Source organism: Cryptococcus neoformans, chromosome 7 (genome assembly GCF_000149385.1).
Source record: "Cryptococcus neoformans var. neoformans B-3501A chromosome 7, whole genome shotgun sequence".
Lineage (NCBI taxonomy): Eukaryota > Fungi > Basidiomycota > Tremellomycetes > Tremellales > Cryptococcaceae > Cryptococcus > Cryptococcus deneoformans.
Genome location: NC_009183.1, coordinates 68,859 through 89,958, shown reverse-complemented (window position 1 = coordinate 89,958; position 21,100 = coordinate 68,859). Strand labels below are relative to the sequence as shown.

The 21,100-nt window shown below is 48.4% G+C and overlaps 5 protein-coding genes across 5 annotated transcripts; 1 reads left to right on the top strand and 4 right to left on the bottom strand.

Annotated features, from left to right (window-relative positions):
- Positions 1–1,929: 1,929 nt before the first annotated feature.
- On the bottom strand, positions 1,930–3,361 carry CNBG0270 (hypothetical protein; the record flags this gene model as incomplete). Its single annotated transcript, XM_769438.1, has 3 exons — positions 1,930–2,070; positions 2,148–2,561; positions 2,624–3,361. 3 exons carry the CDS (start codon positions 3,359–3,361, stop codon positions 1,930–1,932), a joined length of 1,293 nt encoding a protein of 430 aa, XP_774531.1.
- A 200-nt stretch (positions 3,362–3,561) lies between these two features.
- CNBG0260 (hypothetical protein) lies at positions 3,562–8,428 on the top strand (the record flags this gene model as incomplete). The annotated part of the gene is made up of 4 exons (XM_769437.1): positions 3,562–4,293; positions 4,358–4,683; positions 4,739–7,781; positions 7,898–8,428. 4 exons carry the CDS (start codon positions 3,562–3,564, stop codon positions 8,426–8,428), a joined length of 4,632 nt encoding a protein of 1,543 aa, XP_774530.1.
- Positions 8,429–9,655: 1,227 nt separating this feature from the next.
- Positions 9,656–12,156, bottom strand: CNBG0250 (hypothetical protein; the record flags this gene model as incomplete). Its single annotated transcript, XM_769436.1, has 3 exons — positions 9,656–10,157; positions 10,234–11,694; positions 11,750–12,156. 3 exons carry the CDS (start codon positions 12,154–12,156, stop codon positions 9,656–9,658), a joined length of 2,370 nt encoding a protein of 789 aa, XP_774529.1.
- Positions 12,157–16,923: 4,767 nt separating this feature from the next.
- Positions 16,924–19,324, bottom strand: CNBG0240 (hypothetical protein; the record flags this gene model as incomplete). Its single annotated transcript, XM_769435.1, has 11 exons — positions 16,924–17,142; positions 17,205–17,582; positions 17,650–17,741; positions 17,808–17,982; positions 18,045–18,210; positions 18,268–18,437; positions 18,490–18,897; positions 18,960–19,000; positions 19,069–19,081; positions 19,135–19,174; positions 19,236–19,324. The coding sequence occupies 11 exons, from the start codon at positions 19,322–19,324 to the stop codon at positions 16,924–16,926; spliced, it is 1,791 nt and encodes a 596-aa protein (XP_774528.1).
- Positions 19,325–20,059: 735 nt separating this feature from the next.
- CNBG0230 (hypothetical protein) lies at positions 20,060–20,800 on the bottom strand (the record flags this gene model as incomplete). Its single annotated transcript, XM_769434.1, has 3 exons — positions 20,060–20,184; positions 20,266–20,376; positions 20,674–20,800. 3 exons carry the CDS (start codon positions 20,798–20,800, stop codon positions 20,060–20,062), a joined length of 363 nt encoding a protein of 120 aa, XP_774527.1.
- Positions 20,801–21,100: the final 300 nt, after the last annotated feature.

The following is a 21,100-nucleotide window of genomic DNA, read 5'->3' as shown; positions in this document are numbered from 1 at the left end:
GGGACTCATGTGTCTTTCTTTCATATATAGCAAAAACAATTATTTTCAACCAACAAGGAGATTTCAGAATTACATGGCGAGGGAGAGACGAAAGATAAGAACGTGGTTATTGGAATATAACAATATCACGAATTACCAGCGTATGGATTATGGACTATGAATTTGTGACGTACTTAGATATACAATTCTCATGTTAGTAGTTGTGAGAATTGTTATTTTTTGCTTCTATAGAGGATTGAATTATATGCATCTATGAAAATACAAGTCCAAGCATGTTTATATGAGATCCTTCGTCGTTCTTGTTGGAAGAGATTCGTGTGTAATTATGCTTAGTACTGCGCTCAAGTCACCCGAGACTGTTTACAGGAACAGGCGCGACGCGTCAATCAGTACCGAGTATACCATAAATTCACTCTGAACAGCTCGCCCTCGACGTTTGATTTCATTGATCTCTTTCATCGTACTTTACTGCATATTTCCTTCATTTTCGCTATGACATCTTCCCTTCTACCACTCGAACTAAGACTTCGGACCCTTGAAGCCCAATTATTCGGCGTCCCACCTTCACTCCTTTCCGACCCCGACTCTCTCTCTTCAACATCACCGTCGGCGCTTTCCACCCCGGCGGTCACTCGACGGATACTCAGCGTCGCACAAGGGCTGCACCAGCTAGGTGAATCGAGCGATGGTGTAAAGCGACTTCTTGAAGGGTGTACGTATCTCTCCCTTTGATACCATGTTTCTGGGGAAAATAAGGACTTTTAAAGCTCAAGGCTGATTTGACGTAATTGTGGTGGGAAACCTTTTTTTTTTCTTCTTCTTCAATTGCAACCGTACGTGCTATATCGTATAGATGAGCAATACCTGCCCCTTCTCGCAATACCTACTGCCACCGGGCCATCCCCCAATTCTTCGGCACCAGACCCAAACGCAACCCCATCCACTGAGGAACCTAACTCAACACCAAGGCCAACACCGATCCACGAATCATCCCTCCTTCCAGACTCTGTAAAGCTCGCCATGATCCTCGAAGCTGCCTCTGACATCCGCGGAGCTGAACGGGACTTGAGAGAGATTGAGATTTTGAAGAATCGACAGGTAGAAGGCAGTGGGGAGCTTGAACGTGAGTCCCTTTTTGTGTCTTCTTTCGAGTTGTCGTTATGAGCCTGGGTGCTGTCGGGCTTTTCAATCTCATTTTTGATCTTCTTACTTTACATGTCCAATCCTGCTGGAAAAAAAGAAATGATGGACCGAAGACTGGTGTGGTAGCTGACCATAAAGAATGTTTAAAGAGCTTTTACCGTTAAGACCAAACTTGATTCAAGCCATACAGGAAGTATCTGAAGAATCCGACAAGGTAGAAGACGCGCGAAGGAATGTCGGACAGCTGCTCTTGCGGTATAACGATTTCGTACGTCCTTTTCTATATCCAGCGCGATTGTCCCTCCCCGATCCAAAGGCGGCAGAAACTGACTCCAAAGGTTTTTTTTAAAAAAAAAAGATGTCTACGGTATCGGAATTATTCATTGACTTACATCACCAGATGGAGGATCTGGAAGAAGGTGTCCTGAGAGTGGAGAGGAAGAGACGGAAAGAGCTGGCTTCGCGATATTGAATATTCGTCAATTTTGATTTCATCGGATTGATGGTGACGATGGGATAACGGTACTGCGATTCGAGCAGTTTGGCGGATAATGGAATGATTGAAGTGGAACAGACTCTTTCGATTGAACTGATAGAGGTTGTACAAATGCGAAAGTCGATGCCCTGCATGAGATTATTGTTAGACGACCATGATGCTAAGGAAAAATGCTATAGCATGTACTGCTACAACCATTGACCGATATACGCTTCGATCACCCCCCCCCCAAAAAAAGGAAAAAAAGAGTGAAGGGCGCCACACCATTGCAATGACTCATAGTCCAATGCTCAGTGATCATCCTCCTCCTCTCCCGGACATCCTCCAGGCCCCTCCATCTCTTCATACGACTTGTATTTGTACGCACACCAAAAACAAAAGAGATGTTCATGTCGAAGTTGGTCGACTGTGAATGTTAGGTACGTTGCGGGCTGCAAGAAGGGATTGGGCGGTATTAGTTGGTTGAAGACGTTTGAAAGAAAAAGAAGGAGAATAAGGAGCTACTCACGTCCATGGAAAGTACCCGCTTTGTCCCTGGCACCATCTCCTCCCAGTCTACATCTTTATAATCCACCTCTTCCTTGTGTTCGTGTTGCTCTCCTTCTCCTTCTCCTTCTCGCCGGAGCCGCTCAACCCTACTCTCTTCCACACCAAATCTTAGCACCCCTTCTTCGTCTTCTTCTCCGCGGTCTGCTCCGAGATCAAGGTCAGTCAACATATCTCTCCTCATCTGCTCTCTCAATCTCTCCGCAGCAGAGATGTTTTCTTCCTTTCCAAACGAGGACAACTTGGGTAAAGATCGGGAGGGTGAGGACGAGGGTGAGGGTGAGAGGAGGTCCAGTTGGGAAGGGTAAATGAGTTTAAGTAATGGGCGGGGGAGCGTGCCGAGCGGATCGGAGGGGAGGACGTGTAATGGATGGAACTGTTGTCGAGCATCAGTCTTGCTCTGTTTCTGGCGCAAAGATGCAAGAGGGTAACACATACCTTGACCCCCTTCTCCCGATCCATCTCCACCAACAACTCCCTCGCCTTTTTGCCTTTTCTTTCCCTCTCCTTCTCTGCCCACTCCACCCTCTGCCGGTCCCTGAACCCCTCCGTCGCCCGCCCGAGCTGCTCCATTTTCGCAGTATCCAAAGCGTCTGGGTTCCGGTTCGCCGTGTTGAGCGGTAGAGGCGGCGGGGACGGGGAGCGGGCGGACAGACCTTTGCGCCGGGCCCAGAGTGAGATTCGGATTGGTTCGTTTCGAGGACGGGTGGGTTCTCGTTCTCGTTCTCTCTCCAGACTCTCTTGATGCCCATTTTCGTTCTCCTCCTGTCCGTCGTCCAGACGTGGCCGTTTGCTTCCTATGCCGCCTCTGGAGGAAGACGCAAGATGTAAAGGCGGCGACGGTGACCGCTTCTTGCCCAAACCTTGGCCCACTTTCCAGCCCATCTTCATCATCATCTCCATCGCCTTGTTTCCTCCCTTCTCCGCCTCCCGCGCCTCCTCCTTATCCCCACCCTTCCCCCGATCATCCCCAAACCGTTCAAACAAGCTAGTCTCCAGGCCCTCTCTCCTCCGCTGCTCCTCCAAGTCTTTCAGCTTTAGCTGGTTCTTCGCCTGGCCCGAGCGCTGTGACTTGAGCGACTCCTTGGCTCGGCGGGCAGAGTAGTTGAGCGGTTCGGGCGGAGGGGCGTCGACGAGGAATTTATCGGACATGAAGTCGTCTTCAGAGTCTGACATTGTGGGACCGGGGAATATGCTGTATTGGGGCTAAACGAGGATGTAGAATGCGTCAAGAGGAAAGCCAGAGACGCAACGAAATGTACTGCATTTGAGCTGGATACTGTATCCACGGCCACAGCCTCCATACGCCATCCTGTGCGGGACAAGCAGAGTCATTCATGCAGCACACAAATAGACAAAGGTCCAATATTACGTAAATGAGAACAGATCTCGCAACTGCAAAGATTATGTCGTTGTCAGCCAGGTTCAGGCCCGTGTTTCCCAGCGATTTGCTCCAATTTCCCCAGCACTGCAGGCATAAACGAAAGCCACATCTCCACCAGCCCATGAGCCATTATCCATCCGACAGGGATCCGGTGGACCCCAGCCGCCCAGCGCCCTATCCTCCGCTTCCCACACATCCGCGTCCGTACTACAGTGATCCAGCGCTTCGCCAGCCTTCCCGAGAACTGAGCACACGTATGCACGACTATGGGGGGCAATGGACCGCGCAAGACACGTACCGCCGGTATCCCGCATCAGAGTCCTCAGGAGCAGCGCAACCTAGAAGGGAGATCGACCTGCGCGAGCAGCTCGAACGACGCAGAAAAGAAAGAGAGATCGAAAGACGTAGAGACGAACTGGAGATGGAACGGCAAAGAGACGAGTTGGAGAGGGAACAGCAAAGGCTGGAGAGAGAGCTTGAACAACGCATGGAAGAGCTGGAGCAGGAACGACGTAGGAAGGAAAGAGAAGGCGCTACAAAGCTCAAAATGCGGATGGCCGCTCCTCCTCGCCCAGCTCATCCTGCTTCTCCTCCACGACCGTCTTCCCCTGCACCCACTCCATCTGTGCGCAAACCCGTGTTCCACGACCGTGGATTCTTCCTGGCAAAAGACATTATCCAAGCAGGGGGCCCGAGTAAGACTCGTCTGATGTCTCTAATCAGGGTGCGTCTATTTTTTATATTTTTTATTCCTTTTTCAAGAAGGCTGACGTCGAAAATGATATTAGGAAAAAGGCAAGGGAACAGCCTTTCCAGATCCGCTCCGCCCTAAAGTAGTCTACATCATTGTCCGCCTCGACTCCAGTTGCCCCAAAAACTACACTGCCCTCGCCGCAACAGGCACCGAGACATTCCACCAATGCTCCATCACCGGCGATTGGACGACGCCAAATGTGATTAAACATCTCGCCAAAGTGAAAGGAGACTTTCCAGCCAACGAGTTTTCATCTGGTATAAACAGGAAATATGTGCTCAGAGAGGAATGGGTTGACGAGTGTATTGCGAAGAAAAGGTTGATCGACGAAAGAGAAGGGTTTGGAGGATGGGAAGTCAAGTACGTATATCATCTTTATTTTGGGAGTCTGGAATAGAAACTGATGTCTGAATAGAGTGACTTTTGATCCTTCCCTTGCAAATGGACCTTTTCTTCCATCCGTCCCCTCTGCTGCTTCTGCTCCGCCCTCTCTTCTCGCGCGCATTGGATCATCGTCCATCTCCACACCTCCGGATGGAGAAACATCAAGAGATGTTATCGGTTCCAATGACTTGTTATCCCGGATTGGGTCACCAACCATCCAAGAAACTGTTGTTAGTCCTGGTAATCTCCTTTCCCGGATCAAATCACCCTCTATCTCTTTGGCTCAGCATGGAGAGTCGTCGAGTAATACTCTAAATGAAGACGGTGTGGATGATCAACATCGATCTTCTCACTTTTATGTCGATCCGCAATCGCAATCGCAACCGCAATCACCTACGCAATCACCTCCCCCAGCTCAACAGCTCCTTCAACGACCCCCAACTCCGCCAATGCCACCTCAACTTTCCCCTCTTCCCACGCGTCCATTCTCTCGATCCAGCCAACCACTTCCTACCCCGCCCACTGGCGGTGATGGTGGCGAACCGCTGACTCAACCAGTACCGAGAGCCTCTACCACAACCTCCTCCCCACTTGATTTATCATTACCTTCAAGACCTGCTGGACGTCAATACGAAGATCAACGACACGAATCTCAGAGGGAGCGACCAAACTATGATAATCAGAGGTTACCACCTCGCCAGCCACGCGAGAGGGAAGGAGCTATGGATCCTAGGTTTAGTAGCTCTAGATCCAGGTCGCCATTGGCATCTCCCCCGATTGGCCAACCGTCTAGGCGAAATCGTCGACCATCCCATTCACCTCCTCCTCCCGCAAGACGACGCTCACCATCTCCACTAACACATGCATATCAAGACTCATACCCACGATTTTCGCAAGCTGGCGAAGAACACTTATCGTCTCGCCCCAACACACCCCCTACGCCTGGCGTACCAGATATGCCTACTTCCAACAACTCGCTTACCGCGAATCAGACGCAAGCGCAGACTTTGAACCAGAACCAGAACCAGATCGGCCTTGGTCACTTACCCAACGCATCCCAAGCAACTTTTACATCATCGTTACCTCCTCAGACCTCAAGACCATCCCAGCCCACACGACCGATCACTGGACCACTCCTGAATTCAAGACTACCATCAAGGCCATCCGAACTACCTCTTCAACCTTCTCCATCATCCCAATTCGCCCAACCCACCCAACCTACGTCCACGCCTGAGTCTGCGTCTACGTCTGCGTCTGCGTCATCTGCGTCTGCATCTGCATCTGCGCGCCCACAGACAACAGTGCGATCTGTCCCAGTCGCAGTCCCTCTCTCCGGACACGGAGCACCGCATCGAAGGATGACACCTGCCCCTGGACCATCTGCAGCACAGGTTCGATCACCGAATTTTTCGTCGAGGTTATCTCAACCGGCGCAACCAGTCGTATTACCGTTATCCCAACCGCCTCAGACACACGTGCAGTACCCACCCAGTCCGCCTCATAGTGCATCCGAAACTGTGCGACAGTCACAGACGGTGCCTCTGCAGCCTCAGACTCAATCCCAGTCACAGTCACAGTCACAGTCACATTCACAATTACAGCAGCGTACCCAACCATCGTCCCATCGCTCTCCTCAAAACGTCCCAGCTCCCCAAGCCTCTCAAGCCGCTCGCTCAACCCATCCTACACCTCCCGTCAAACCGTTGTCGAGCCAGAGTAAGGGCAGCACCGCTGTGAACACTGGCCGGGGAGTGAATCAAGGCACGACGATTCCGACTTTGACAGGAACAAGAACAGGGGCAGGGACTGATCAGCATCAGCATCAGCTCGATGTGAAGAACAAGGAGGCTGTTATGGGAGCGGGCGCCAGGGCGGAGAACAGCAAGGGCACGAATCAGAGTCTGATTCAAAGCCAGGTCAAATCTGAGGACAAGAAGGACAACAGCGTCAAGGGACGAAAGAAGAATGCTGGGAAAAAGAAAGGAAAGGGTAAAGAAATACAGAACGGTGCCCAGATCGCAAAGGTCGAATCGCAGAAGGGCAAACTCCAGTTGAAGAGCGAAAATCAAAATCGCGACCAAAATTGGAGGAACGGAACAGATGAAGCAAAGGAGGAGAAAATCGATGCCAACCTTAATGTTGAACAAGGTGAACATGGGGAGAAAAACAAAGTTGATCAAAAAGGACAATCGCAAAAGGAAAAGGAAAAGCCCAAAGTCATACCCGACGCGGAGGCTGAGACATTCTCCTCGTCTCAGGGATCATTGCACTTTTCATTACCAGTGGTCGACACTTTGCCTTTGTCTATCCATCCTGCTCGACCCGAACACGCGAAACTCACTCAGCCTATCCAGCCCGATCATCCCTCCCAAAGTTCTGAACCATTTGATTCCTTCCATTTACCTTCATCTCTACCATTTCCACAATCCGATACTCTCGGCCTTGCTTCCAGCCCCGATGTCTTGACCACCCCTGGTGCCTCTCATGAACAAGCTTTATCGCTTGTAAACAATGGATCGATGCAGTCTCCTTTACCGCCCTCCCAAACACTAGCGTCATTGTCATCATTATCCTCGCCAAACGCATCTGTCCGATCTGTTCAGGCTTTGCAGCCTTTGCAGTCCACAATGGCAAGTTCGGACCGTGCTGCGGGATCATCTACGGAGCACGAGCAAATATTACCCTCATCTCCCGGCCAAGTCGCCCACGTTCCTCGTGTACGCCCAGACGCCCACACTTCAACTATCCCATCTCCTTTGTTCCTCCGCATGCCACCTATTTCCTCTCCATCAGCAAGTCCACATAACCTTTCATCTAGGACGTTGGCTTCCAGCTCAACGACCGCTAGTCAAGTATCAGTGCCAATGCAGGAGAAAGAGAAGGACAAGGATCAGATTAAAGTCGATCAGAACGGTTCGCAAGCGGGCAAAATTGAAAGTATTGATAAAGGAAAAGGGGAAGAACGCTTGGGCGATACACAGGGTGCAGGACTGTTTACGGTAGCTGGTGCAGTACCGTTGAGCTTCTGGGTATACGGTGGGTCAAGGGCGCGAACGCTGGAAATCGTCATCACCGTAAGTTCCTTCCCACTTCCCATATCCCTATCTATCCATCTATTTCTCTTTTTTTGGATATCTTCCATGATTTGTCCATAATGTTGATAATCCCTTTCCCGCAACTGTAATTGTAGCACGCCGGTGGCGGTATCCTCACTTCCCCAACTCTCGCTGGATTTCTCGTCCTGCCCTTACCCCCTTCTTCTCCTATAAATAACCCCGATCACATTGAAGCTGTACGATCAGTGCGAGGACAGGAATGGAGAGTAGTGGTTTCTGAAGAATGGGTTTTAGATTGTGTGGAGAAGGGTGAGTTACTTGATGTAAAGAGGTACCTGTTGGAGGTGCCGCCTTCGGAGGAAGAGGAAGTGGCGGGCGTGCTTGAGGATATTGATATGGAAGAAGAGGAGGAGATTAGGGGAGAAGGAGGGGAAGGACACAGTGATGAACGAGAAGGTGACAGTGACGGACATGGGAACGCAGGAGAGTCAGTGAGAATAGAAGAAGCGATCAATTCCGAGAAATCGGCCATCAAGAAGCCCGAAAAATCTTCGAGCGGTTGGATGAGCATGTTCACGAGGAAACGACCTGCACCGGATGGTGATGAAGAAGTATATATCGGTAAACGAGGAAGGGGATTTCACTCTGATGATACCTCCGCGTGATATACTTACAGGATATGATCATTTATAATTACGATCTAATTACGACCTTTCAATCGAATTTCCTCTAGACTTGGCTTGTATGTATGGATTTTTTCGTTTTCCAAGCCTATCAATAGGCGCTCCAACCAAGACCGAATTTACACCTACATACCATCTCCCACTGCTGCATATGTGGATTATGACCTTTGTTGACTTGCCCTTTCTCTCCTTCACATTCTACAGCATTAAACTCGATTGCCTTTCTTTGTCATGGCAAGGGCAAGTCGTTGAATTGGGTAAAACTGAAAGGTTAATAGTTGTAATAAAATGACGAATAAATCCGGAAGCTGGGGAGTCTCAGAGAGAAGTTGAAATAGAGAAAGAATGGGCATTGTAAAAGAGAACGAAGACAAATAGCGACCACTTGACGACCAGTTATGACCATCTACAATTAACAAAAAAAACTCGAACGTACCGAGTTATGTCAATATTTGTACGTATTGCTGCACACATAGAAGTACAATCAATGAATAAGCACTGTCTTGCGACAATACTCTACCCTCGGTATAGCTGCATGTAGATACAGAGGATAATAATATGACCGGTAAAATCTTCGCCCTCCTCTTCTAGCCTCTAACCTCTTCTACATCCATCCCTCCTCTCCTCTCCTCGTAATCTCGACAGTCAAAAGTAGGACTCACAGAAGGGAGAAAAGAAAGGAACAAATACTCCTTCACTACCGAAGGCATAATTAAGCGGGCCATCATACCTTGTAAACATTTGTAGATGTGAGAAACGCTGCATGTGAATAGAAGTAGATAATGCGTGTACCAGTAACCGACGGAATAAATCGGCAGCATGATAGTCAAGACTCAACAGAATCATTTATATTTTCATTTCCATTTTGTAAAACTGCATTTCCTTTTGTGTATATCAATTCAAAAAATACCTTACACCTACAGCAGAAAGCCCTTGCTCATTTTGTTTCCGGCTGAAGAGGAGGAGAGATAAGAGATGTATGTAAAAGAGAAAGGAAGATGAGAAAAAAATAAACTGGAAGAATGATAACAAGTAAAACCAGTATATACACTCAACAAAAACGGTTGTTCAGGAAAGGAGAAAAAATAAACACGTCTTTTATTGTTTGTCTTTTTTCCGTTTGTCTTGTTGTTATCCGCCCTTACAAGGAACCTTCACAAAACAAAATTTCTCCTCCGGCCCCCTAATCTCTTTTCATCCTCCTCACACTCATGGCTGGCCGTAAAGCTCATCATCCTCTAGTTCATCAACCGAGCCCTCTTGTCCCCGATTCCCTTCTACCCATTTCTCATGCAACGCCCCCTGTCCCTGCCCTTGTCCGGACCCTAGTCCTTGCCCATGACCATGACCATGACTATGACCATTACCGTTACTGCGTGCGTAATTCTGACCTAGCTCGCTACCTGCTCCAGAGCTTATAGGGGCCACACCCGGCGGTAGTTGCGCATGTCCATCCGGCGGCGGCAAAACATTTCCCATTCCCATCCCCATCCTTCCACCCATACCCAAGCCCCTGGCATCGTTCTCCTTCCCCACACGCGAGCCTGCTTCCTTTGATGCTGCTTCCTTCTCCAATTTGGCTTTGCGCGCTTTAGCTTTTCGTCCCGGTCGGCCTTCGTCTGGTACACCAGGTATGACTGTCCACCAACCGCCTTTACCGCCCGAGTCATCTGGTACTCCATCGACTTTGTTAACTCTTACAAACATTTTCCTATAAGAAGCGAAAGTGATACCGTCAGTTCTCTATACCTGTTACAGATTTACAGAGAAGGAGGAAAAAGACTCACTTCAAACTAAGATTATGCCTAATCGAATTCTGCCACCCAGCCGTCTTCTTCTCATCCAACGTCTTGAAAAACGGAAACCTTTCCGCGATACTTGCATAAATTTGATTCAACTGTAGCTTCCTATCAGGCGCATTCTCAATCGCATGCCGAATCATTTCATGGTACGGATAGGGCGGCTTGCAGTCGTATCCGGGTCGTTCGCCTTCAGTAGGGAGTTCATTGACTTTACGGCCGCCGCCGCCTGTTCGGGGAGCGTGTACGCGAGGGAGGTTAGGCGAAAACTGTTGGGTTTGGGATGAGGAATGGTGATGGGCGTGGGGATGCGAGTGAGAATGGGAAAGGGAGTGGCCGTGACCACGGATGTGGTCGTGTGGGTAAGAGTGCATAGACCCAGAAGACCCCGCAATCGGCGCAGACACAAGATGGTGCGAAATCGCAGATGATTGCGATGCCGTCGAAGACGACGTCGGTGCCCTTCTCGCTGTAGACGCACCCGCAATTGAAGGTAACGCATTTGAAGCTGCATCTTCCTCCGAGATCCTTGAACCGGCAGAGGCAGTATCGTTTAACGGGACGAGATAATCGATATTCTCTTCGACGTGGGGTAGTATCGCCAGTCCGCGAGTGGGAGGAGGTGACATGGTTCCCCGAGAAGACATTGCCCGTCGAGGAAAAGACATGATCTCCCTTGCCGGTGCGGGGCCGCCGATAGTCCTTCGACGTTTGTGGCCGAGAACAGAAGTGATGGGTGATCCTTCCACTGCTTCGGCAGCTGCCAACAAGCCGTGAAGCTTGTCTGGTGTACTTGCGCGTCTACGATGTCCTCGCTCAGGCGATTGGCTTGCTCGCCGTTTTCCTCGGCCTCTGAGAAGCATACTTTGCTCAAACGGGTTATGGGAAAGATGCGCTACTTCTTGCTCCGGGGATGCTGCGAGCGGTTCTCCGGGTAAGGATTTCGTACGGCTAACAGGTGTCTTCTCCGCCAATGTGGCAATCTCTGCAAATTCTTCCAACACTGAACGTGCAGGGGTATCTGGCAAGTGTCGTTTGGAGCTAGAGATGGGTGAAACAAGCGTAGATAGCGTCGGGCTCCTTGACGGCTGTTTTCCTTTCGATGTCGAGTTTGAGTTTGCGGTCGTAATGATATCTCCCGATAGTCTACTGCGGGTATGCGCTGCAACATCCTTGGGCGCCGAGCGGGGTCTATCATCGAGTTCATCATCGTTAACGATATCTTTCCCGTGCCAGATAAGACCTCGGATGGTAGGAGGCTCAGACGATTCAGGAGGGGGATAGTCCCACTGAGAATGGGGGAAAGCGGCGAGGACGGCCTTGTGGATCTCTTGGGCTTCAGGCGCGCGGGGAAAACGTTCAAGGATGAGGTGACGGATGCCATTAAGCGGCATGGACGGAACTAGAGGTGTGTGCGGCGGCGGGACATGATGGAAGTTTGTTCGGAGCCTGAGTGGGAAGTCAGCTCTAGTCAAAAGGTCCAAGGGGGGAGAGAGATACTCACCAAGAGATCAAATCAATGCTTGCACCGTTTCGCAAAACCATCTTTGCTTCGAATGCCGGCGCCAAAGGCGAGCTTCCTCTACCTCTTCTTACCTCCCCATCTTCCTCTTGCCCATCCGCAAACAATTTCCTCTCGATTCTCGTCCTCTCACTTGCCAAACCCCGTTCAGACCGACCATATTCGCCAGGTCGGTAGGGGGAATAAGGGGCAAAATGAGTTGTCAACGGATATCGGGAAGAGGTGTGGTGAGGGTCAAAAGAGGGAGGGTAGTTGAGGGTGGAGGAGCTAGAAGTGGTGTTTGGCGACATGGAGGCAGGAGTGGGGTAGAAGCGGGATGATGATGTTTTTTGAGGGGATGTACGTGTTGGAGAGGGGTTACCGTATGACTTAGTCAAAGCTCCAGGCATAGTTGCCTTCGGTGGTTCTAGGTAAGAGCTAGATGGAGTTAGCCGTTGTTCAAATGGGTTGCTAGGAATGAAGGCCGGCGGAAATGTTGACAAATAAAGAACTCAAGTGACTTGGAGAAGAGAAATACACTCTAGCACTGAAATAAATAAACAAAGCCTTTCAACGGTACAAGCAAAGGCATCGAGGTGCGATTGGCCATCCAATACGCCAAAATCAGCTCGACTGACTGTAGCCTGTGGCAATGCTGGTGAGAGACGGTATTTTTGTACCCTTTTTGGGCGTGAAGGCTCAAGCTGCATAAATAGCTCAAGTCGTAGCGCACAACACCAGTGCACAACACCCCACGACGCACCGAGAATCCACCATCGTACAAGCTACAGACTCTCTCGATAGAGTCGAAAACCAAAATAGACACAACGTACTCACCTTCAAGCTCCTGCAAAGGTTCTCCAGCGTGGAAAAAAGCGTAGTTACAAACTCCGATTCCTACGTAAGAGCTACTCCGCAACGGGTGTTGATTAGCAAATTGTCCAGCAGCAGAATACAATGGCAAGAGCACAAAACAGATAGGTTGGGAGGGGCTGTGGTAGGGATGGAGGTAGGTGGATTATGGTGAAAAAGGAAAGAATGGAGGCGTAAAGATAGCGATGACTACGGTAGCGGAAGAAACAAAGGCTGCCACTAATGGTCCCCTTGTTTTCTCCATCCGCCAGGGGCAGTCGACTGGTGCAGACGGGGATATTTTTACCACTACTCGCCATTTCACTTCTCTAAAAAAGGATAAGAGCACTCACCGTCAAGCCCAATGTCTATGCAAAGAACTAGCGTATGTATACAAGGCAGTCTAACTATCGATGTGTCTGCCGCTGGGAGTGGCTGGTGGTGGTACAAAGAAAGGGACGTCGAAGGCGAAGTTTGTAGTTCCTAGTGCTCAGAGTGCTGGGTACGGCTGGGACTGGGTGCGGAAGGTGTGCAGGAGTATACAGTAGGAGTTGACAAGGAATTCAAAAGAGAATATGGGAAACAGAGGGTGTGGTTGTCTCACTTGAGCGAGCTCAGGGCATAAACAAGAACCCGTCAACAAATTCCATTACAGTGGCTGCTGAGGTGGGATTATTCCTAAAGTGACTACCTCACCGATTCCATGCATGCATGTCCCTCTATACACCCATGCATGCCATTCCTCGCTTCTCATACTCACCCCCCATGCATATTCCATTCACACTATATCCATACATACGGGCATCTTCCATACGGCTTCCATGACGGAACCAAATATATCACCCGATTCTAGACAAACAACAACAACGTCATCCGTTGGATTTTAAATAATTCATAAAAATAGTGTAGTAGTAAATTTATTAGTTCATGTCATACTCACTTGCCGGTTGCCAGGCGTGGGATTGCGACTATGGATGGTCGGGCCTTATTCCATGCTTCTGCAGAGTCAGCAGAGTAACAGCATGCAGTTAGTATGCCTTGGGCAATCTTACTCTCTCCCGCCGCCACCACGCACTACTATAAGTGCCCAACCCTCATGTGATACCTTTTTTGCCATTTTTAGGACACTTTTCATCAACAAATTTCTCATCTGCGGTCCTGAGGAGTCATTTGAATATTGATGATGACGATACCTTCATGTAAGAAGCGGTTATTATTTATTCTTGGTCTCTAGTTTTGCATTTTGCATCTATTACTCCAATTTCTTCGGTAAGTTTTCTGAATGTCCATACTAATACGACCAGTACAAATGCAGATAAAGACAGTTTCTAATGTCCAGCAACAAAACAACCTTGATCACCTCGGCAGCAACGTGATGAAAATAAACAAAACCAACCAATACTCCTACATCGTCACCTTGCAAGCCTTTTTTCTGCGCTTTACAATATTGGGAAACACGAGAAAAATGACTCATGATAATACGCATGCACGCACGACTTTGACTCCATCCAATAATTTCTCTTTGATCCTCGCGAAACCATTACACTGGGGTTAGGAAACCAACTTGATCGCGCACAGTTTCGGGGTCTTTGAATTCGGGGGAGTTGCACTTGAGGAAGAGTTCATGAAATGCATGAATCTGTCTTCGATACTAGCATTTCACATGAAACTAAAAAGAAAACGGATGCTAAAGAATGGCAGGCAAAAGAGGAAGAATATTTGCATCACTTTTCAAGCGATCCTGAGGAGTAGGCTTTATCTCCTTCTTAATTCCTCCAAAACAACCGTCCCATCCCGCATCCGCGAGATATATGTATACTGCTCTCAATGTTGGATATGCACCTCCTTCACCTTACATTTTACCACTAGTACCAATCTCCTCGTCATCTTCCATCGATGAAGCGTTTCCGATGCCGGAATCGTTGATGATTATGTTGGGTAAGGAAGAGGTAGGGTGGATAGGGAAGAAACAGAGATGATGGATAAATAGGACGGAAGTGACTCGAAGTGGGTGAGAGCCAAGGGAGGTACTCATCATGCTCGTTGAGAATGCAGGGCCATCTGACAAAGAGTTAGCTATAATTGGTCAAGGCGTTATTCTTTCCACGGCTTGAACGTACATAACATGGTAAGCCTCACTTCGGTTCTGTCCTCATCTCCGGTGAGGTATCAGAACCGAAAACGACGAAAACTACACCCTTTTCCATTGCAACACAAGATAATCACCTTAAGAAGATCGATGTACCACAAATGTTTCTTATAAGGCTTCTCACAGATGTATTGATGGTCATAGAGGTCCGTTTTCTAAGTCACGTTTATTTCTTAGCATTTGCAGTCTCCTTCTAACACAACAGAGGGATAGTAGGGAGAGATGAAGAGAGACATAACTCTCAGGATACTTTTCCGCCTACCCTCATAAACTTGGCATAACTGAACTTCTACATCTTCTGTTCCTATGCGCTCGACCCATCAATGCCGAACCAGGTTTATTCACTAAAGGAATGTAGCCCCTCGACCTAAGCCAAATAAAGCCAAAACACATGATTCACATCATTCTACAAACCTGGACCCCTACGTAAGTGTCCGGAGCCAGTTCTATTGAACAAGAGACCACAGAATCCTTATATTTCACAGAAACTCTTACAATCCGGTCCTTATGTATCCTTCTTCAAGATTGGTCCAATTTTGCAGCCAAGATATAGGACCAAAGTGCGTTTGGAATCTGATCGGCAATCATTTCATTGATGTGATATTGGCGCTGGTATCGCGAGATAAGGTCCGTTTCTTGGGCTTTCCGAGTTTTGGCAGATGGGATAAAAATGCCGAAATTGGGGTATCATCTGATTATATTTGCGCAAGGAGTGTAACGGTGTCGGGTATGGAATAAAAAAGGACGAGAAGAACGAAGCTTTTCTGATCTATCTCAGCTGTGGTTTTTGTTTGGTTTCGCGGGATTTGAACCTGATCGGCTTTCGGTCAATCTCCGACGAGTGAATTGATCACCGTCAGCCGCAAAAGCCGCCTACGCTCTTCGCCCAGATCTCAATATGGTCACTCTTCTATTATGATTTGTGACCTTCCTTCCAACCCATCTCCGGTGGATGTAAAATAACGTGGTCCTCTATTTAACAGTCACCGCGGTCCAACTGTTGCAAGCCCAGACAGTGTGTAACTCGGAGCAACTGCTGAGCAGGATGTCTTCTGATTAATCAGCAGACTCTCTGTTCCTGAGATACGATAAACTGTTTGGTTCAGTTTAAGGCCTTATAGCTGCTTATGTAATGATAATTGATAACAACGAATTCTTGCAATTGCTGCTCATGCTTGTTGCAGATCTTTCTTGAGTGACTAGACACCCTGGAGACCTGCCTTCGCGGACTGTCCATCCTCAATCCCACTCAGCCAACCGCTACCGTCCTCCAGTGCTCCTCTCCCTGGTGGTGACATTCCCCGAGTTTTACGGCCCCTCGAACCATACAACAAACAGCAATCGCCATAACTTGGATACCTGTGACGTATTATATGCCCAAAATATCATGCTAGATTTTGGATAGACGAGCATGCTGATGGCGCAACTGGAAGTGGCGAAGCTCTCAAAGTCTTTTCCCTTTCACGATGGCCAATGGGTTGAATTCTAGGGCCCAGTTTTGAGAAAGATCGATGGTCTCCATGTCACTGAGCCTGTCGACGCGAGGTATAGCATTCGCCTTGCGAGGTAAAGCTTATCATCGTACAATCGCACCGACGATACGAAGTGCCTCTGGTTGTCTGGGTCAATTCCTCCGTCCATCCTCTTTTCTTGCGATACTCCATCACCTTTTTACGCAATCTTGGATATTATATTAAGGAGTTTTGTTATTCGGCCTCTATGGGGACAGTGAATGACGCCGCACGCTACAGATGCCCTCGCTGTCGCGTTATTCATTTCAAGGAAGCCTTTGTCGAATGATATTGAATGAATGACACCAATACTTAGTTCTGGTCGTGTATCTAACTTTGAGTCAGACGCTAGAGGGAAAAGCGGTCTGATACCAAATTACTATGGGTATATTTACCTTCCGAGCACTCTATCTATCTGACACTCTGACTTCCCGCCGACTTCCCACATTCGGGCATTCTCCAGGCGTACGCTCATCTAACAATGAAAAGCTTATTATGAACAGACATATGTGCTACCAGCCTTGTCTTCCGACATCGATTCTCGCGCCTTCCGTGCCATACTTCATTTATGCTGAAAAGTCGGATATGAGATACCGAAAGGTAAGGGATCTGTATGGTCTGATCGATTGGATCTTGTCCAGCTGGTCGCCTTATTCACTCGTCGACTATCCAAGCATTACGGCACACCCCATTTCCACTAATATCTCTCTCCACGAACAACCTTCATCATCCATCCCATCATCTATCCTTCTCCAACACTCCTCTATCACTTCTTCAACCACAGCGGTCTCGTACGCTGTCTGACAAGTAAAGGATCTAATGATTTCCCTAGCGCGTTGGCGGTGAAAAGGCTCAATGAGGACACTGCTAGCAATGAGAAGTGGCTATCAAACATAAATCAGCATGGCGCCCATGTGTACAGTAATACGAGAATGAACGTGCGTACCCAGCTCATACCCTCTACCTTTGGTCCCACTTGCTCACAGATGGCCAGCGTATCCATAGCATGCTTCTGTACCTCCGCATCTCCTCGCGCTTTGCCCAATAACTCTTTCTTGACCAAAATTTGTAGCCCGTGCCATAGAGCTACGGACCCATCTTGTGTCCTCTTGTGTCGTATTACAGGGACAACTTGCTCATACCACACATCAAGATCCTTACATATATTCGCTGTACGCTGATTGACGTCGGCGATCCATGCTGATTGTGTGTCGAGCGTAGGGCTTAGGTATTTGAAGTATTGCAAGTGTTCCCAGAGAAGGTTGTTGACGCGTACCATGAGAGGCATTTCACTGCGATGAATGCCGGCGTAAGATTCAATAGTCTTTTTAGGGATGATGTGTCAGCAGGGGACCGAAAGAGAACAAGGAGGCAGAAATAGGGAAACTCACATCTGGGAGGACTGGGTCTTTCCTTTCTAGTTTTTCCCACCATCCTGTCCCTTCGTCAAGTACAACACATGGCTGCCCCGTCGTCATGCAAGCTTTCCACCAAATCAGAAACAGATCAAGGTACCTTACAAATACTGAAAGACTAGGGCTATACTCACACATCACTTCGAGAAGGACCAGATGCTCCACCAGACACACTCTCAGCGCTGTTGGTTGAATGTAGATCCCTTCCTTTGGGTTGCCAAACAAAGCCCGCTCACAGCCTCCTCTTAGGTGGATTGAAGCTCGAGCTAGGCGCAAGACTTCTCTCCAGAACTGGTTCGCTCCAAGGAGCTAGCATCGACACATCAGCAATCCCAACCAATTATTATAGAACGAAGGCAACTACGACTTACATCCGCATTGCTCATCATCATGCAGGCCGCTAGAAACACATCCGACGTCACTTCTTCTTCTATATCCCTGGCTGCTCGCAGATATTTTACTCCCTTTTCTCTGTATTTGAATCCTAAATTGCGAGTATGACCGTTGGTATTAGGAGCACCCCCCTTTTCTTCAAGTCTGAGTTCTGTGGTCAGCAGGAAGACAAAAAAAAGGAAAACTGATTGCCAAACCCACGACGCCAAATGAACGGCCCCTGTGGCCAAAGTCCCCAGTCTGAGCGCTGCAACACTTAAAGGCGCTTCGCCAGTTGGACACAGAAACAGCGGGATGATGAGGTCTACCCAGGGGTTGACTTCCTCGTTGACAACCATGGTCGATAGGGTATACGTAAAGCAATGGTGGAACTTCATCCAGAGCATCAATACCCCATCAAGGTTATCGCACAGGAATACTCACACAGCGAAGCTCATCTTCGTCCGGAAAAGTATCCCTCAGGAACTCCGGGGGATCTACTGGGCCTAAGAAGAATTGTCCCATCCTTGTATCTCGACATAGTGCCATCAAAAGCTCCATAGGATCCATCCGCTTTACTTGCGTTAACGGTGTTCGACCCAATGATCTGAGTGAGGGACTACAAACGCCGGAAGCATACGATGTCGGCGTCACCCCGTGTCCAGGGCTAGGTGGGACGGGGGTGAGGTGAGCCGAGAATGTAGAAACAGTGGGCTCAGTGGGGAAACCTTCGCCGCTGATGGTTTGTGAATGCCGATGGGCCGGAGGGGAGGGATCACTGTGCACATGTCTTTTGCGGAGGCGATCTTCGATGGCTTGGGGGTCAAACCGTTTCTTTGGGGGATATACACACTGCAACATATGATGAATGATGAGCTGCGACTTTATGCCTCTAGGCAGTACGCGCAACTCACCTCCGCGCCGTAATTGACGCATCTTCTACATTCTGGCTTTTCTGCATAAGAATACGGATCAGAAAAGTTCATACAATATCCGAGGCGTATGTTAATGATAAGTGCATACCCAGGTCGCATTTCTGAACACACGTTATCTGTAAGCGATAACCGAGACGTTTGAGAAAGCACTCACCACTCTCCTACTTCGACATACAAGACATCCATTCCTTGTTCTATCGACAGCGCACGGAAGATTAGCAGATCCATCGAGTGATTACGAAGGTAGTATCTAACCTTGAAGTAGTTTTGCGTTTATTGATAGGCTTTAGATCATCCGCTCCGGAGTTCGATCCGGTTGAGCTTGGCACAGACGGATCTGCCATACTAACACTAGAATGATATATAACCAAATCTACCAAGACAGAAGCCTAAGATGATGTAAAGCGCGGACGACAAGTTACGAGATATTCGTCTCGTATTGCTCGCCAAAGTCGCCGGATAGGCGATGAACACGAGATGTGCGAGGAGGTTGTAATTTGCAAATTATTTATTCTTCCTCCTGCTTTTTAATTTTAGTAAGATTTTTTTTCCCATATCACTCCATCTTCTGCAATCCCCCACCTCGTCTGCAGCATTAGGGATATTTTAGCCACCGACTGCCCCCTCCAGTTTTTCCTAGCTCATTCACCCATTCCTTCATCTCTTGCTCCTTCTTTTTTTCCACCAGACCCTTGCTTGAGATTACTAAGGAAATTGGGAGACTGTGCGCAAGTAACCACCGTTGAGCAGAACAACCATATTAATCTAAATAGATAGATAACAGGAAGACTGTCCGCAGTATGATATGGCGGTTATGGTCCTCTTTACTGTACAGTCGGTATTGTAGTCATACATTATGCATATACAAAATAAAGTCTGCATACAAGGACTTTATTCTACATGTACTGTGTTTTTGTTGTCGTTTGAATTTACTCTTTCTCCTAAGCTTACACAACCACTTCACTTCTTGACTTTTGCACCGCACAATACAGTAATAGCTTCACCAGCATTAACAACCATCCAGAAGTGGCAAAGCTAGTGACTAGATTTCCATTCAAATGCCGAATATACTGAGCGATTTACTGAATGCGAACCTCTTGATCGGCTTCGAGGTGATTAATCGCATTATGAGAACCGCCACCAAACTGGTTTTCCAGGGCTGAGAAGTCGGATTTGGGATAAGAAACGGTGATGAAAGGCATAACTACGATGGATGACATCAATATCAGTATGAATCTTTCTTACGGCTGAAAAAGTATTGAGTGGGAGAGAAGAGGAAGCTTACGCTTGGAATCTACGTGATCGTCGCTGACGATCTTGGCACCCTTGGAGGTGAGTTCGGAGATTGCCTTCTGCCTCTCATCAGAAGAGGAGGTCTTCTTGAATTGGACGATTACTGCTCGAAAGTGGTCAGCCTGTAGTTGACTGAAACAGATTATATTATTAGGAAGCAGCCCAGTTGTTGGATCAAGTCAAAAACGATGGTGGTGAGTCGGAGAAGACGGACGGCGGCGAATCAAGATTGTGTGATAGCAGCTAAAGCCGAGAGACGACACGAATACAGTAGCAGATGTAATAAAGAGCGAGATCTTGAAAGACTATGGCAGCCTGAGAGTCGATCCGAGTCTTGCGGAAACAGGTCCCAGAGCCACCAACCAGCAACCAAAAGCATGAGACCAAAAGCGGAACTCACTGTTTTGTTCGGGCATGGTGTCAAGGACGACGAGCTGGGTGGATGGGAAGTGATAGTATGCGTATGCGAGGAAAGAGACTGTAACGAGGAGGATGAGTGCGTACAGGGGTCTTGTGTTTATCTGCATTTATACAAAAGCGAGGTGTGAAGGGAAGAGGTGTTGTGATGTGACGACGGAATGGCCGCGGGGGTCTCAATGGATGCGTCGGTGATCGGTGATGCGCGAGAAATTGGCACAATATGACGTCACACAGCCGATTGTTGAGCCTATTCATGCCGAAGGATCGAATCTCGCAGTCTTGAGATGATGCACGATGGGGGCCGGCGGCTGATCGGGTCTGCGTCTGAGTGAGCATATATATGTATGCCTTCACTTATTTAAATTCCCCATAATTAGAACGCACTCACCCTACATCATCACGCCAGC